Source organism: Herpailurus yagouaroundi, unplaced genomic scaffold (assembly GCF_014898765.1).
Source record: "Herpailurus yagouaroundi ecotype Mexico unplaced genomic scaffold, PumYag 393, whole genome shotgun sequence".
Lineage (NCBI taxonomy): Eukaryota > Metazoa > Chordata > Mammalia > Carnivora > Felidae > Herpailurus > Herpailurus yagouaroundi.
In genome coordinates, this window is record NW_024412610.1 from 212,774 (window position 1) to 228,385 (window position 15,612).

The following is a 15,612-nucleotide window of genomic DNA, read 5'->3' on the forward strand; positions in this document are numbered from 1 at the left end:
GACAAAAATGCTTTATTCCTGGTTAAGGCTGCCCAGGGAGAGGTTCTGATATATCTTGAGATGGGGGGTGGGGGGGTGGGAATTGGGAGGGAATTTGGCAGGAGGCAGTTTATGTGCTCCTGCATAGAATAGATCCTTGGGAGAGGGAGTGGTAGGGGGAAAGGATTATTGAATTCCAGAAAAGGAAGTAGGGAGACAGTTCTTGCATGCTGGGGGAATGGGATTATGGGTAAAGACTCACCAAAACTAGGGAGAACCATGTCAGGTGCCAGGTAAGAGAACATGGGGATAAGGGTCCTGGGTAGATATGAAGTGGGGGACAATAGCAAGAAGGATGAACAGTGGTGGGGGTGGGGGGTAGGGCACTTAGATGAAAGGATACGTGGAGGTCTGTTTGGGGAGGGAGGGAGAGGAGTAGAGACTTATACAGTATTTTTTAAGAAAACAAAACGTATTTTTTAGGATTTTTTCTGGAGTTTGGGGTTTTAGTTTTTCTGCTTTTGTTTTCCACAAAATAAAAAATAATAAAAAAAAACCACTTTATTTTTTTCTTTATACTCTGTCTGGCAACTGCATGTGTATGACTATCCCACCCTAGACAGCTTCTCTCTGATGCCATTTGCTCTACACTCCGCACAACTCCCGTAGGCCTCATGCGTGAAGGAGACGAGAAGAGAAGGGGATTGTGCAAGTGGGCTTCTCTGGCTGGGGACCCTCCAAATTCTACAACCTCAGCACCTGGCAGATAGCTCCCACTTATGTTTCATAATTAGCAGTGGTGATAACACACCATCTCCCCCTCTATTGGAAGAGTTTCGTATCTGCACTATGGAAGAGCTATATGTGTGATCATTGTGTCCACCGAAACTTTAAGCAGGAGCCAATGTTTGGGCATTTATGATCTGAGGAAGGGTTCATGTCCTCGGGAAAGCTAAATAAAACAAACAAAACAAAAAACAGTTCAGAGTAGGGTATGGGGAAGACTACAATTCCCACAAAGCTCTGGAATAGTTCTTAAGCAAAGAGAACTACAGTTCCCAGAAGGCCTTGAATTGGCCTCAGGTGCCCAATACCCCAACCACCTGCTTCTATCAAATACTGCGTGTGAAATCACACAGGTTTTTTTTCCAGACTTTGACCAGAATGTAATACGTAAAGGGATGGTACCCTAAATAATGCTACCAAGGTTATATATTGGTGTAACATCATTCATACTGTTAGTTGGGCTGTGACCCACGCAGTGCCTATGTATACAAGGTGTTTGGCAAAAAAAGAAAAAAGTTACTCAGTAGTATCACCAGGCAGTAATGACTCTCGGGCCTCTAGGGTCTTACCCAGATCGCTAGTGCACATGGTGGAGTAACATGTATGGCATAAACAGAACAGACGTTTAGCCCCAGGTTTTCAAAAGTGGACGCTGCTCCAGGAGACATGAAGCAGTTGAAAGTAAAGGTGTCCGCGCGTCCCCACTGCCCCCTCCTTGCTCGTTAGGGAAGCAAGGCCAAAACTGAGCCCGACCCTTCTATCTGGTGACCCACAAACTAGAAAGCACCCAGAGGCGGGAGAAGCATTCGCGGACCAGATTGGAAAGACAGCCGCAGCCGAAAGCTGGGAGGGTCAGACATTCCTTTCGTTACCTAAAACCAGGCGGGGGATGGAGAAGCCACACCTGGACCCAGGCGTGCCTCACCTTCGGCTCCCCGCTGAGCTGACACCAGGAATGGCAGGAATTCTCCCCTGCAGTCCCAGCTTAGGACAGCCACTGCCATTTCCGAGGCTGCTCTCGGGGGAAAATGGCCAGAAGGCGCGTAGTGGCTCCTTTAAGGCTCCTCCTAGTCCTCCCTCCCCCGCCCACGTGACCCGGGGCGGCCGCGCGCCGGCTCAGCCCCCCGCGCAAGCGGCGATGGCGGCGGCGGCGGGAGCTGCAGCGGCGGCGGCCGCCGAGGTGCGGAAGGGGAGGGGGAGAGGCGGGTGCATGCCCGCGCGCGCGCCCGGGGGAAGCGCGCGCCCGTGCAATGCTCCGGGGGTGCAACGGGGCCGGGGGGCCCGGACGGGACCTACAGCAATCCGGAGGGCCAGCACCGGGGGCGGATGAGGGGACTAGGGGGTGGGAGGTGGGGGGAGTGGGCACGGAGGCGCGCGTGCAGCCGCCGGCTGCCCCCGAGTGGGCGGCGGGCGCCGGGGCCCCAGGAGCACGCGCGAGGGGCACGAGGGGCCGTCCACCGGGCTGGGGGGCAGCGGGCGCTGGAGGGGTTGGTGCCCGGGGTCCCCGCGGCCTGGGGGACAAAGGGGGAGCGGCGCGTGCAGCCGGGAGGAGGGGGCGGGGCCGGGGCGCGGAGGCCCCGCCCCCTCCCCCTCCTCTCTTCTCGGCCCCAGAGATGCGGGGTCTACCGAGAGGGAGGGGGTTGATGCGGGCCCGGGGGAGGGGTCGTGCGGCCCCCCCGGGCAGCCGAGGCCGCGGAAGGGGGGGGCCCCATAGAGGAAGAGGTAGGCCCCGGAGCCTACTCTCTCTTCCCAGAGCCCAGGCGTCCTGGGCTCCCCAACTTCCTACAGGGCTGACTAGCCCTCCTCTACCTTGTGTCCCCTGCCAGGGGGAGGCCCCTGCTGAGATGGGGGCGCTGGTGCTGGAGAAGGAGCCTAGAGGAGCCACTGAAAGAGGTGAGTACAGCAGAAAAACGGGCCCAGTTGGACCTTCACCTCCCCCAACACAGGATTCCCTGAGAGCTTAGCCCCAAACTTTTTCTTTTCCCTTACAGTTCATGGCTCTTTGGGGGACACCCCTCGTAGTGAGGAGACCCTACCCAAGGCCAGTCCCGACTCCCTGGAGCCTGCTGGTCCCTCATCCCCAGCCTCTGTCACGGTCACCGTGGGTGATGAGGGGGCTGACACCCCTGTAGGAGCCACACCACTCATTGGGGATGAACCTGAGAATCTCGAGGGAGATGGGGACCTCCATGGGGGCCGCATCCTGCTGGGTGAGAGGCTGGGGAGTCTTGGGGTGGGGGGTGAAGTGGGGTATCCTCTGACTACTTTTCCTCTTATCTTGCCTTTGCTTGCCTGTCTGTTTTCCAGGCCATGCCACAAAGTCATTCCCCTCTTCCCCCAGCAAGGGGGGTGCCTGTCCCAGCCGGGCCAAGATGTCAATGACAGGGGCTGGAAAATCACCCCCATCGGTCCAGAGTTTAGCTATGAGGCTGCTGAGTATGCCGGGCGCCCAGGGGGCAGCAGCAGCAGGGCCTGAACCCCCTCCGGCCACACCCAGCCCAGAGGGGCAGCCCAAGGTCCACCGAGCCAGAAAAACTATGTCCAAACCAGGAAATGGGCAGGTGAGGATTGAGGGAGAGGGTTGGAGTGGGGAGACAGGAGTAATCCACAGTAAACCCCTTGTGGACTTTCTTTACACTTTTTTTTTTTTTTTTTTTTTACACTTTATTCAGACCTTTTCTAATCTATTCCCAGTTTCACAAATTTACCTAGGGGCTACAGTGTGTCAAATTCTGGGCTGGGGGTTAATCTGAACAAACAGACAAATTTCTGTCTTCCTGGAGTTTACATTCTTGGGGAGAGGGAAGTAGATAAGACAAAGGTTAGAGAGTTAATTGTGTAGCTACTTTTATAATCATTCTTATGATAATGACTAAAGAAACTTCAGACCACTCTTTCTTTCTACCTCAAAGCAAGCCCCAAGGGAACTTTTTCCTCCCTTTGACACTGTCCCTGCTCCCTTTTTTAAAGGTTCTAAGGGTTTTACTATGAATCCCTAAGGGGTAGGAGGTGAGGGAAAGGACCAAAGCCCCAGAATTTCAGAAGCTTTATGACAATATTTTTAGGGCTCTTGGTATGATTTTGTTTTGGGTATGGTTTAGGTAGCTTTGGGCAAAGCATGAACCTTTGTTTTCTCATCTGTAAAATGGGTAAAAAAGGGCCTGCTTCTGCGATCTTGAAGAGATAAGTGTTAGGTGTGGGATGTGCTTAACATACTACTTCTGGGGATATAGCACTTCTTGTGATTGCCACATTCTGGTTCACTGGAGCTTCAAATGGCATTTTTGAGGGTGTGGCTCACCTACCCTCCACCTCACCCAGGGCTGCAGGCTAATCCAGGCCCCCGGGCCCAACCAGAGATACTCCCGACCCTAAGTGTGCTCCCTCTCGGCCCCCAGCCCCCAGTCCCTGAGAAGCGGCCCCCTGAAGTGCAGCATTTCCGCATGAGTGATGACGTGCACTCCTTGGGGAAGATGACCTCAGGTCAGTCCCACCTCCCACCCAGCCTGCTGCTGGATGAGACCTCAGGGTCCTGAGGGTTAAGGACAGGCCTTACTCCTTTCTCTCTCTCCTTCTAGATGTGGCCAAAAGGAGGAAGCTGAACTCCAGTGGTGGCCTGGTGAGCCTGGAGAGGCAGAAAACAAGGCCTCTCCACCTAGGGGGCCTCATCCTGCCCTCAAGGGAAATGGGCTGGGGGGGAAGTACCAGCAGCTTCCATTTTTCTGATCTTTTCCTAGTCGGAGGAGTTGGGTTCTGCCCGGGGTTCAGGAGAAGTGACCATGGAGAAAGGGGACCCAGGGTCCCTAGAGGAGTGGGAGACAGTGGTGGGGGACGACTTCAGCCTCTACTACGACTCCTACTCTGTGGATGAGCGTGTGGACTCTGACAGCAAGGTGAGAAGGAGCTAGCCTACCTCCCTGTCAGCACGTACCTTGTTCAAGGCTCAATCGCCAGTCTTTCATTCCCTGCCTTGTCTCTTTCCTTTTTACCTTGTGAACACCCCCTAATTCAGGGCCCCATACGGCCCGTAACTTCCAGTGCATGCTCCACCCCAGTCCCTCCCCTTGCTCCTCTCCATGGTGGCAACCACCATCCTGGACTTGGGGTTTAGCATTCCATTTTGTTGTTTGCTTGCTCGTTTATTCTTTTGCTCTTGGTTTGGTTTTATCTCCTACAAGTTTGCCTGTGCAGTATAATGCTGTCTTACCTGTTGTGCTTTTTTTTTTTTTTTTAACATTTTTTCACGGAAAACTTCAAATAACATACAAAAGAGCAAAGGGTGAGCCCTCATGAAGCCTCACCTGGCTCCAGCAATTTTCAGTACACAGCCACTCTTGACTCCTCTCTTCCTCCCCCAGCACACCCACCTCCCTGACTGCTTTAAAGTAGCCATCACGTCGTTTTATCTGGAAATGTCTTCGTATGTATCTCTAAACATCAGGCTTCTTCCTGTTTTTTATTTTTATTTTTTAGTGTTTTTATTTATTTTTGAGAGAGAGAAAGAAACAGAGTGTGAGCCGGGAAGGGGCAGAGAGAGAAGCAGGGTCCAGGCTTTGAGCTGTCAGCACAGAGCCCGTCGCAGAGCTCAAACTCATGAACTGCAAGACCCTGGCCTGAGCTGAAGTCAGATACTTAACTGACTGAGCCACCCAGGCGCCCTCTTCCTGTTTTTTAATATCACTGCTTAACTGTTTTCACAACCTAGAAATGTAGCCATCACCTTGCTATGAGTGTTCATGTGTTCTCAGTTGTTTCATAGGTGGGTTTTTGTTTGTCCAGATTCAAATGAGCTCCATACATTGGTTTGATTGACATTTGCCTTAGGCCTCTCTTGATTTAAAGGTAGGTTTACCTGTCTTTGAAAAAGAAGGGTTTTTTTTTTTTGCCATTTATTTGTTGAAGAAGCCAGGGTGATTGTCCTACAGAATTTCTCACGTTTAAAATTAGTTGACTGGGTGGCGACTGACATGTCCTTTTTTCTTTTTTTTTAATGTTTATTTATTTTAGAGAGAGGGAGACAGAGGTTCCAGAGCAGGCTCTGCACTGACAGCAGATAGCCCAATGCAGGGCTTGAACTCACGAACTGTGAGATCTTGAGACAAAGTAGGATGCTTAACCGACTAAGTCATTCAGGTGCCCCCTCAATAGTTTTTATAAACTAGATCTAGAAGCATAATCAGCTTTGGGTGTTTTTTTGTTTTTGTTTTTAATGGTGAGAAGATTTGATAGCTGGCATGCATGCTTCCTCTTGCATCGCATAAGCGGGCATGGGACGTCTTGTCTTTTTGTTAGTGGTATTTAAGATTGATAGTAGATTTCTGTGACGTCAACCTTCTCCTTATTACAAAGTTCTTCACTAGCTTTTCATCTGGTATTTTTAGCAACCACTGGTAGTCCTATCTACATATGAACTTCATAAAAAGCATAAAACTTGTGCTTGTTTTCTGGAACTTTTTTTTTTTTTTTTTTTGCTTAATATGTCATCAAGATTCACACTCATCATTGTGAGTGAGGTGCCTTCCTTTTCACAGCTAACATCCCACACCCTTTGTTTCCTCTCCTGTCCGTTCACCTCCTCCAGGGAGCCATCCTGGGACAGTAGTAATAGATTTAAAGATTTTTTTAAAATCTTTAAAAAAAAATTTTTTTTTAATGTTTATTTTTGAGAGAGAGACAGAGTACGAGCCGGGGAGGGGCAGAGAGAGAGGGAGACACAGAATCCGAAGCAGGCTCCAGGCTCTGAACCGTCAGCACAGGGCCCGACGCAGGGCTCAAACTCAAGAACTGTGAGATCACGACCTAAGCCAAAGTTGGACGCTTAACTGACTGACCCACCCGGGCACCCCAGTAGTAATAGTTCTTTATTTATCCTGCTTCATTGAGTCTTGGGGGTTGGATGTGTCCTGCCCTGCTTGTTTCCCAAGAGAGGGCTGTGGACTGAGGGTTGCTGTTTCCCCAGCCCTGCCTTGCTTCTCTCCCAGTCTGAGGTTGAAGCTCTGGCTGAACAACTAAGTGAGGAAGAGGAGGAAGAGGAGGAGGAGGAAGAAGAGGAAGAGGAGGAAGAAGAAGAAGAGGAAGAAGAAGAGGAAGATGAGGAGTCTGGCAATCAGTCTGACAGGGTAAGAGCTGGAGACTGGCATCCTGAGAAGTGGGGGCTGAGGGGCTGGAGGTCTGAGTCCCCAGAGCAGGGGTAGTGGGCTGGGGGCTAGGCTCTCTAATTCTTCCTCCATCCCAGAGTGGTTCCAGTGGCCGGCGCAAAGCCAAGAAGAAGTGGCGGAAGGACAGCCCATGGGTGAAGCCATCCCGCAAACGGCGGAAGCGTGAACCTCCACGGGCCAAGGAGCCACGAGGTGAGGAGGCTCCTCTGCTCTTGGGTCCCCTCCTCCAGCCCCCCTGCCAGCCCCCAGAGAGCGTGCACGAACACACGCTCATGCATGTGCTCATGCACGTACACCCGCATGTACCCACGCGTCCAGGCACCTGTGAGCTCGCACTCTCACTCTCTCTGTCTCTGTGTCAGGAGTGAATGGTGTGGGCTCCTCAGGCCCCAGTGAGTACATGGAGGTCCCTCTGGGGTCCCTGGAGCTGCCCAGCGAGGGGACCCTCTCCCCCAACCACGCTGGTAATTGCCAATTGCTGGGATGGCGAGCCACTAGGGGGCACCCTCTGGGCTGGAGGGAACGGGGAGGAGGGGGACCCCTCCGGAGCTGAGGTGTCTGTCCATGGCCAGGCTTTGGGAGTTCTAGAGCTTGGAGGGAAAGGCAGGGCGGGGGTGCGAGGCCCTACCAGTGGTCCCTGTGGGTGATGGGTATGGCCTCCCTCAGCTCCCTTTTCCCTCCGTCCAAGGGGTATCCAATGACACGTCTTCACTGGAGACAGAGCGGGGGTTTGAGGAGCTGCCCCTCTGCAGCTGCCGCATGGAGGCCCCCAAGATTGACCGCATCAGCGAGAGAGCTGGGCACAAGTGCATGGCCACAGAGAGTGTGGATGGAGAGGTGGGCCCTGTGAGCTGGGAAGAGAGGTGCCGGTGGGTCGGGGGGGGGATCCAGCCCCGGGCCCTAGCCTCACCCTCTTCCTACCCGTTCACGCTGCCACAGCTGTCAGGCTGCAATGCCGCAATCCTCAAGCGGGAGACCATGAGGCCGTCAAGCCGCGTGGCACTAATGGTGCTCTGTGAGACCCACCGTGCCCGCATGGTCAAACACCACTGCTGCCCAGGCTGTGGCTACTTCTGTACGGCGGTGAGTGACCGGTGGGGCAGACAGGCAGCGTGCCCCACAGGGGAGGGGTCTTCTAGATCCTGACCACATCCTTTCCCAGGGCACCTTCCTGGAGTGCCACCCCGACTTCCGTGTGGCCCACCGCTTCCACAAGGCCTGTGTGTCCCAGCTGAACGGCATGGTCTTCTGTCCTCACTGTGGGGAGGATGCATCTGAGGCCCAGGAGGTGACCATCCCCCGGGGGGATGGGGTGACCCCACCAGCTGGCACCGCAGCCCCTGCCCCCCCACCCCTGGCTCAGGATGCCCCCGGGAGAGCAGACACTTCCCAGCCCAGGTACTGGCCTCCCCCTTCCCGACTGTCTGTTCCCTGCCCTGGCCCCGTTGCTTGTAGACATCAGCACCTTCTCCCACAGTGCCCGGATGCGAGGGCATGGGGAGCCCCGGCGGCCACCCTGTGACCCTCTGGCTGACACCATCGACAGCTCAGGGCCCTCCCTGACTCTTCCCAATGGGGGCTGCCTCTCAGCCGTGGGGCTGCCACCTGGGCCAGGCCGAGAGGCCCTGGAGAAGGCCCTGGTCATCCAGGAATCGGAGAGGTGAATGAGGGGTTGCTCTCGGGCTGGGCGGCCAGGGCTGGGGCTGAAAGGTGGATCTGCAGGTTTTGAGGTTGATGCTCCTTCTGAGGAGCCTACACCTCTCCCTCGCCATGACAGGAGGAAGAAACTCCGCTTCCACCCCCGGCAGTTGTACCTGTCGGTGAAGCAAGGAGAGCTGCAGAAGGTGATCCTGATGCTGTGTGAGTAATCCACGTTCTCGTTTGTTCTGCAGACCTTGAGTGAACACTGGTTAGGCACCAGACCCTGGGCTCAGGGCCAGGAGCGCAGCAACGGAGGCCATTGTCCTTGCCCTGAAATACTTAGTGTGGTAGGGGAGACAGACACACAGCTAACCCATCAGTTGTGCCTTCCCAGTGGATGTCCAGAGGAGTTAATGGCATTGCTCAGGAGGGGCCCCTGACATGGGTTAGGGCCCTAAGAAGCCTTCCTGGAGGAGGTCCCACCTGCCCCCTAGCTCGCTCACCACTTGTCCCTCCCTCTTCCGGTGTGGCGGGCTCTCCCCACAGTGGACAACCTGGACCCCAACTTCCAGAGCGATCAGCAGAGCAAGCGCACGCCCCTGCACGCGGCCGCCCAGAAGGGCTCTGTGGAGATCTGCCACGTGCTGCTGCAGGTCAGCATGGGCCCAGCCCTCTGCCTCATTGACCAGGCCCCCAGACGCCCTCCTTTCCCCAGCCCTTCTGAGGTGCCAGCCCCCATGCCCCTTCCTTGCAGGCAGGAGCCAACATCAATGCAGTGGACAAGCAGCAGCGCACCCCGCTAATGGAGGCTGTGGTGAACAACCACCTGGAGGTAGCACGCTACATGGTGCAGCGTGGCGGCTGTGTCTACAGCAAGGTGTGGTGACCGGGCCAGCCGGGGCCTAGGTTTGAGATGGGTTTGAGGTGCCAGCGGGGGACTCATCTGCCCACGTCTTCCTCAGGAGGAGGATGGCTCCACCTGCCTCCACCATGCAGCCAAAATTGGGAACTTGGAGATGGTCAGCCTGCTGCTCAGCACAGGACAGGTGGACGTCAACGCCCAGGTCAGCGGCCTGGCTGCCTGCCCAGCCCACTTCGTCTGGGTCCTTGGCTCAGCTTCGGGCTTTGGGCCCCCTTTCGACCTCAGCTGACCTCCAACCCTTTCCGTGATCTTGCCTTGCTCTAGCGTGTCCCTCTTTTCTCCCTCCTCATTTGTGTTTTTTTCTTTACCTTTCTCCTTTTTGCTTTTTCTGTCAGTTTTCAGAATAATGAGTTGCTGCCTTAATCTCTGGAAGTGTGCGATGATACTCTTTATCACCTCTCACTTTGTCATATGTTGGGTGTGTTTTAGCCTATTGATCTTTGAATTGTTCCATTCTTTGTCCAGGAGGAGCCCCTTGAACTAGGCTTCTGTGGTTTTTGTTAGGACCCAACCGCTTTTAAGTGCATCTTTTAGTACAAAGAGATTTTTTTAGAGACTGCAGTCTGTGTCCTTAGCAGCAGTTATTGCTGTTGGGCCACTGTGTTCTAGGACTTTTGAGTGGAAAGACCTAGAAAGTATGTGTCTTTTAGAATGAGAAAAATTATTCCACAACTCTGAGCAATAGACACTATTAGTCCCATTTTACAGATCGGGAACCTGAGACCCCAGAGACTTACCTGGAGTCTCAAAGCATGTGAGTGATGGAGCTGAGACTCACACTCAGAGTCTAGCCCCAGAGCCTGTGCTCTTGACCACATGCTCCTTTGGGAAGCAGGGCCAGCTGCTGGGCGCGCCCAGGGCAGGGGAAGGGGGACCCCTCACCCTCCTCCCTCTCTCCCCACCCACAGGACAGTGGGGGATGGACGCCCATTATCTGGGCTGCAGAGCACAAGCACATTGAGGTGATCCGCATGCTGCTGACACGGGGCGCCGATGTCACCCTCACAGACAACGTGAGAGTTGGTTGGGGGTAGTGGAGGTGGGGACTGTCCTGGCCCCCTGAGCAAGGACGAGGCTGGGTTCAAGGGCTCACTGCTTGGACCCACCCTTACCCTCCCACGTCCACAGGAGGAAAACATCTGCCTGCACTGGGCCTCCTTCACTGGCAGTGCTGCCATCGCTGAGGTCCTCCTCAATGCACGCTGTGACCTCCACGCTGTCAACTACCACGGTGACACACCCCTGCACATCGCAGCGCGGGAGAGCTACCACGACTGTGTGCTGTGAGCCCCAGCCCACCCCACGCCCTGACGCCCCAGCGCCTTCACGCAGCCCCAGACCCCACAGGCTTCCTGTCCCCTCCCAGGCTGTTCCTGTCACGCGGGGCGAACCCTGAGCTGCGGAACAAGGAGGGGGACACAGCATGGGACCTGACTCCTGAGCGCTCCGACGTGTGGTTTGCGCTGCAGCTCAACCGCAAGCTTCGTCTTGGAGTGGGGAATCGGGCCATCCGCACTGAGAAGATCATCTGCCGGTGAGCCCGGGCCCTCCGCACCCAGGACAGCCTTCTGCCTTCTCCCCCAGCCCTGCTGAACCTCCAGAACATCCCTCAGACCCTCCCCAGGCTCCACTGAATCACCAGAACCAACCCCCAGCTAGGATACCAGATACAGTAAACAGAAATAGAGTTAAATTGGAATTTCAGTCGAGCAGCATGTACTTTTTTAGCGTTAAGAGCGTCATACACAGTATTTGGAATGTATCCATAGTAAAAAATTACGTCTTACTTATCCAAAATCCAATTTTCATTGGGTGTCCTGCAGTTTATTTGACGACCTTACCTCCCATGCCCCAATGAACCCCCAGAATCATGCCCTTCCCTCCCACAGCCCCAGGAACCTCCTAGGCCTCTCCTTGTACCTAGCGGACCCCCTGACCCCATCCTGTAGCACCCCCAGCCCCATCTCCCTTCCATCAGGGATGTGGCTCGGGGCTATGAGAATGTGCCTATTCCCTGCGTCAACGGCGTGGACGGGGAGCCCTGCCCGGAGGATTACAAGTACATCTCAGAGAACTGTGAGACGTCCACCATGAACATCGACCGCAACATCACCCACCTGCAAGTGAGCGGGGGCCCGGGACGTCCTGGAGGGACACACAGGCTGTGGGCCGACAAGGCACCTGGCCAGTGGAGTGGGGCTGAAAGGGACCTCTGGCGTGGGCTTGCATGCATCTGGGAAAGGGGTCCTTTTTCTGGGACACGTGAAGGTATCATATGGGCTCCTGGTAGCCCTGGGGACACCCCAATCAGCAATACCTTGATTGTCCCTCGCCCCGGGAGCATCACCACCCGCCATACTAATATAACCACCTCAGAGAAAGGACAGCAGCTGGGGGGCAGAGAGCGCCGGTTGCTGAGGGGACAAGGCCACTTCTGAGGGCCGAGCTGATCCCCTGCCTCCTGCCCCAGCACTGCACGTGTGTGGACGACTGTTCCAGTTCCAACTGCCTATGTGGCCAGCTCAGCATTCGCTGCTGGTATGACAAGGTATGTGCCCTCACCCTGGGCTTCCAGGGGCGTGCCAGGATAGAGGTGAGCCTGTACCCAACTACATGCAAATCAAGGGCATGGTGGCGTGGTTCCTGTTCTCTGCACCCAGCATGTGGCCTCCCTTAGCCCGTTCTCCCTGTTTGTGGCATTGGGATCCATGGTGGGTTTTTCTGTGGAGTCCTGGGGGTCCTTAGCAGCCGAGGTGGGCGCCACACAGAAACCACTTGTCCTTCCCTCCTTCGACCCCAGGATGGACGGCTGCTCCAGGAATTTAACAAGATCGAGCCCCCACTGATTTTCGAGTGTAACCAGGCGTGTTCCTGCTGGAGAAACTGCAAGAACCGGGTGGTGCAGAGTGGTATCAAGTGAGGCCCACCTCTGCAGCCCACCCTCACCCCCATGTCCCCTCCGGTGGGGGTTTCTGGGTTCCTCCACCTAATGTCACCCCCTTTCCTGCCCCCAGAGTGCGACTGCAGCTCTACCGAACAGCCAAGATGGGCTGGGGGGTCCGAGCCCTGCAGACCATCCCCCAGGGAACCTTCATCTGCGAGTGAGTAGGGGTGGAAGGGTGCACAGCCGTAGCTGACTCCCAAGCCTCCATCTGCTTTCCTCCCTGATGGGTCCCACCCCTTCCCACTGCCCGTCCCTGGCCAGATTGTACCTGCTCCCAGCCTGCTCAGACCTCAGAACCTTCTGTCACCACTACCACATCTTCCCTCCCCTGCCTTTCCAAGCTGGGAGACAGACAGACATGGATTGAGCCTCTGTCACTGGGTATCCTGGGCCAAGTTCTTAACCTCCTGGAGCCTCACTTTGCTCATCTGCAAAATGGAGGTGATAAAGTTACCTTTCTGTCCAAGTCACCAGGGCCTCACTTCTCTCCAGCAATTCTTTCTTTTCGCAGCATCTGTAACCCTCCTGCCCCCTGGCTCCTACTCCATGGCCTGCAGACTTAATCTAGGCCTCCTTTGGCCCCACTTGCCTCTTTACAGGACCATCCATTTTCTCCTTATTGGGTCATCTCTCAACTTTGTTCAAATGGCCCCTTCCTCCTGAGCCTCAGTTTCCCCACCATCCACTCACTGCTCATCCCTGCCGGAATCTGCCTTTGCCCTTGCCCTTCTGCTGATACCACCTCTCGACAACCCGCCCGTCACCCCGTATCTTGATCCTCCTTCTCCCAGCGTCTGCTACTCTCCCTTGCTGTGGCTCCCATGACGCTGTCCTACCTCTGACCCATCCATCCTCCCTTTTCACCAACTTCTCTTCCTCCACTTTCTAAATGTGGGTGTCCTTGTGTCCAGCTCCTTCCTAGAGTTCCTCACAGCCCCTGTGGCTCTGTCCCTTCCTGCAGCCCCAACCTCTCCTGTCCTACTGCCTGGCATCCCTACCACCACCTGCTGTGTGATTCCTAGTCCAGAAACCTCCTAGTGACTAAACCTGCGTGGATTTCCCCGCCCAAACCACCTGCCTATAGATACTGATCCCTGTAACCACAGGGGCTTGGTGTCTCCCTACTCGCTGATTCTTCCTCTGGTGCAGCTCAGGCCCTTCCCTTTACCTTCCCCACCACTGCATCTCCAGCTCGTCCCCAGCCCACCGGCCCCAACTTCCCCCACATTTGCTGGTCCTGCCCATTGTTCCAGCTGTCCGGTGGAGACCCCAGCTGGCAAGAGTATGCCCAGTGGTGTTCCCTCTGTTGTGTTCTCTGTTCCTCCTTTTCATTCTCATTCCAGAGGGGAGCCACCCACCTCCTCCCCCACTCCCAAGATGTCTGCTGTCCTCCATGTCCACTCTGCCTTGGCTGCCTACCTCAGCCATCTAGGTCTGTGGGATTCATAGACAGACGGGGCAGCTGACAAATTGTGAAAGAGGGTTCCATGGGGTTCTGAGGAGAGACAGGGCCTGGAGCGAGCTCCCGATAACCCCTGTTCACCTTCAGAACCACCACTTCCTGCCCAACAGGTACGTTGGGGAGCTGATCTCCGATGCTGAGGCTGATGTAAGAGAGGATGATTCTTATCTCTTCGACCTAGACAACAAGGTAAGCAGGAGACCCCTCTGTACCTTGCTCCCAGCCAGCTGATGGAAAGCTGGGGAGGAGGGACTGGATGGTCCATGGGTGGGGAAGTTGGCCAGGCAAGCGGGGTAGTAGTAGATGTGAAGAGTGACACCTTCCCCTCAGGACGGAGAGGTGTACTGCATTGATGCCCGTTACTATGGCAACATCAGCCGCTTCATCAACCACCTGTGTGACCCCAACATCATCCCCGTCCGTGTCTTCATGCTGCACCAGGACCTCCGGTTTCCACGCATTGCCTTCTTCAGTTCCCGAGACATCCGGACTGGGGAGGAGCTGGGGTGAGGTGTCTCTGGTGTGTGCCAGGGGTGTGGGAGATGCGGTAAGCTTAGGACCAGAAGCTGAAGACTGGAGAGTGCCTGGTTTCCAGGCATGGAGCAGAGCAGAGCCTCTCTGATGTCCGTGTAGATGGAGTCCTGAGCCTCCCAGATTCTGATTCAGTAGATTTGGGATGGGGCCCAAGATTCTTCTGCATGTCTAATGAGTCACAGGCAGTGCCAGTGCTGCAGGTCCGTGAAACAGCAAAGGGCTTGGAGTCCGTCCAGAGAAGATGGGGGTGGGTGCTTTGGGGTAGGCCTGGGCAGCTGGCTTTGGATCCCATAGCCTCCTTCTGCTCCTCTGACAGGTTTGACTATGGTGACCGCTTCTGGGACATCAAAAGCAAATACTTCACCTGTCAGTGTGGCTCTGAGAAGTGCAAGCACTCAGCCGAGGCCATTGCCCTGGAACAGAGCCGCCTGGCCCGCCTGGACCCCCACCCCGAGCTGTTGCCTGAGCTCGGCTCCCTGCCCCCAGTCAATCCCTGAACGTGGACCACACACGTCCCCCACCCCTGGATGGCCACCAGCTCAGCAGCCCCCTCTGCCACTTGCTGCTCACAGCCCACACCTGGGGGTGCTGCCTTCTTCTGTCCCTTACCCCTTCACACATTCCTCGGCCAGAGACCCCCAGCCGGGCCCTGGAGGTCTGACAGCCCCTCTCTCCCAGAGCTGGTTCTTCCCTGGGAGGGTGACTTCAGGGCTGGCCGCTCCCTGTTCCCCATCCTCAGCTGAAGTTTGATGAATTGAAATTGGGCCTCTATGCCAGCTGGTTTCCTTTGTTCTCAATAAATACTGGGTTTGGTAATAAACTGTCTTGGTGATTGTTTGAGGGGCCAGAGGGTGTTGGTCAGGGAGGAAGCACACATAGCCAGAGGGAATGTGGGCCCAAGGGACTGAGCAGGATGGACTGGTGTGGACAGCCACCCAAGGGGAGGGGAGGCTTGTGAGAGACCACTGTGGACAGAGTCCAGTCATGGGTGTGAGTGTACCACGAAATAATTTGCAAAAACATGAAGCTTTTTCTTAAAGCGTGCCAGCTCCTTCAAGCCATGGTCCGTGGAGCCCGCGGCAGGCAGCCCCGAGCCCCTGTCGCAGGCTTGGCCTTCCAGCCCTCCAGCAGGGCACTGCCCAGGCACGGAGTTGGAAGGAGGAACTAGAATGTGTCAGGACCACAG

The 15,612-nt window shown here is 55.5% G+C and overlaps 1 protein-coding gene across 7 annotated transcripts; it reads left to right on the plus strand.

The window, feature by feature from the left end:
• Positions 1–1,876: 1,876 nt before the first annotated feature.
• Positions 1,877–15,246, plus strand: EHMT2 (euchromatic histone lysine methyltransferase 2). Of its 7 annotated transcripts, XM_040463370.1 has the most exons (28): positions 1,877–1,945; positions 2,592–2,658; positions 2,757–2,975; positions 3,073–3,326; positions 4,164–4,248; positions 4,344–4,384; positions 4,503–4,658; positions 6,747–6,884; positions 7,001–7,115; positions 7,286–7,387; positions 7,612–7,760; positions 7,863–8,006; positions 8,086–8,321; positions 8,401–8,583; positions 8,701–8,783; positions 9,111–9,217; positions 9,319–9,441; positions 9,527–9,628; positions 10,395–10,499; positions 10,615–10,769; positions 10,853–11,020; positions 11,465–11,609; positions 11,957–12,034; positions 12,287–12,402; positions 12,501–12,587; positions 14,003–14,081; positions 14,223–14,398; positions 14,743–15,246. In XM_040463370.1, the coding sequence occupies exons 1-28, from the start codon at positions 1,904–1,906 to the stop codon at positions 14,921–14,923; spliced, it is 3,636 nt and encodes a 1,211-aa protein (XP_040319304.1). In that variant the 5' UTR covers positions 1,877–1,903; the 3' UTR covers positions 14,924–15,246. The 7 variants fall into 7 exon arrangements, 6 of the variants coding, with proteins under 6 accessions (XP_040319304.1, XP_040319306.1, XP_040319301.1 ...); XM_040463372.1 differs by lacking the exon at positions 7,286–7,387; XR_005786907.1 differs by lacking the exons at positions 1,877–1,945; positions 14,743–15,246 and adding an exon at positions 13,774–13,862 and having other exon boundaries at positions 2,364–2,658; positions 14,223–14,341.
• The last annotated feature ends 366 nt before the right edge of the window (positions 15,247–15,612 follow it).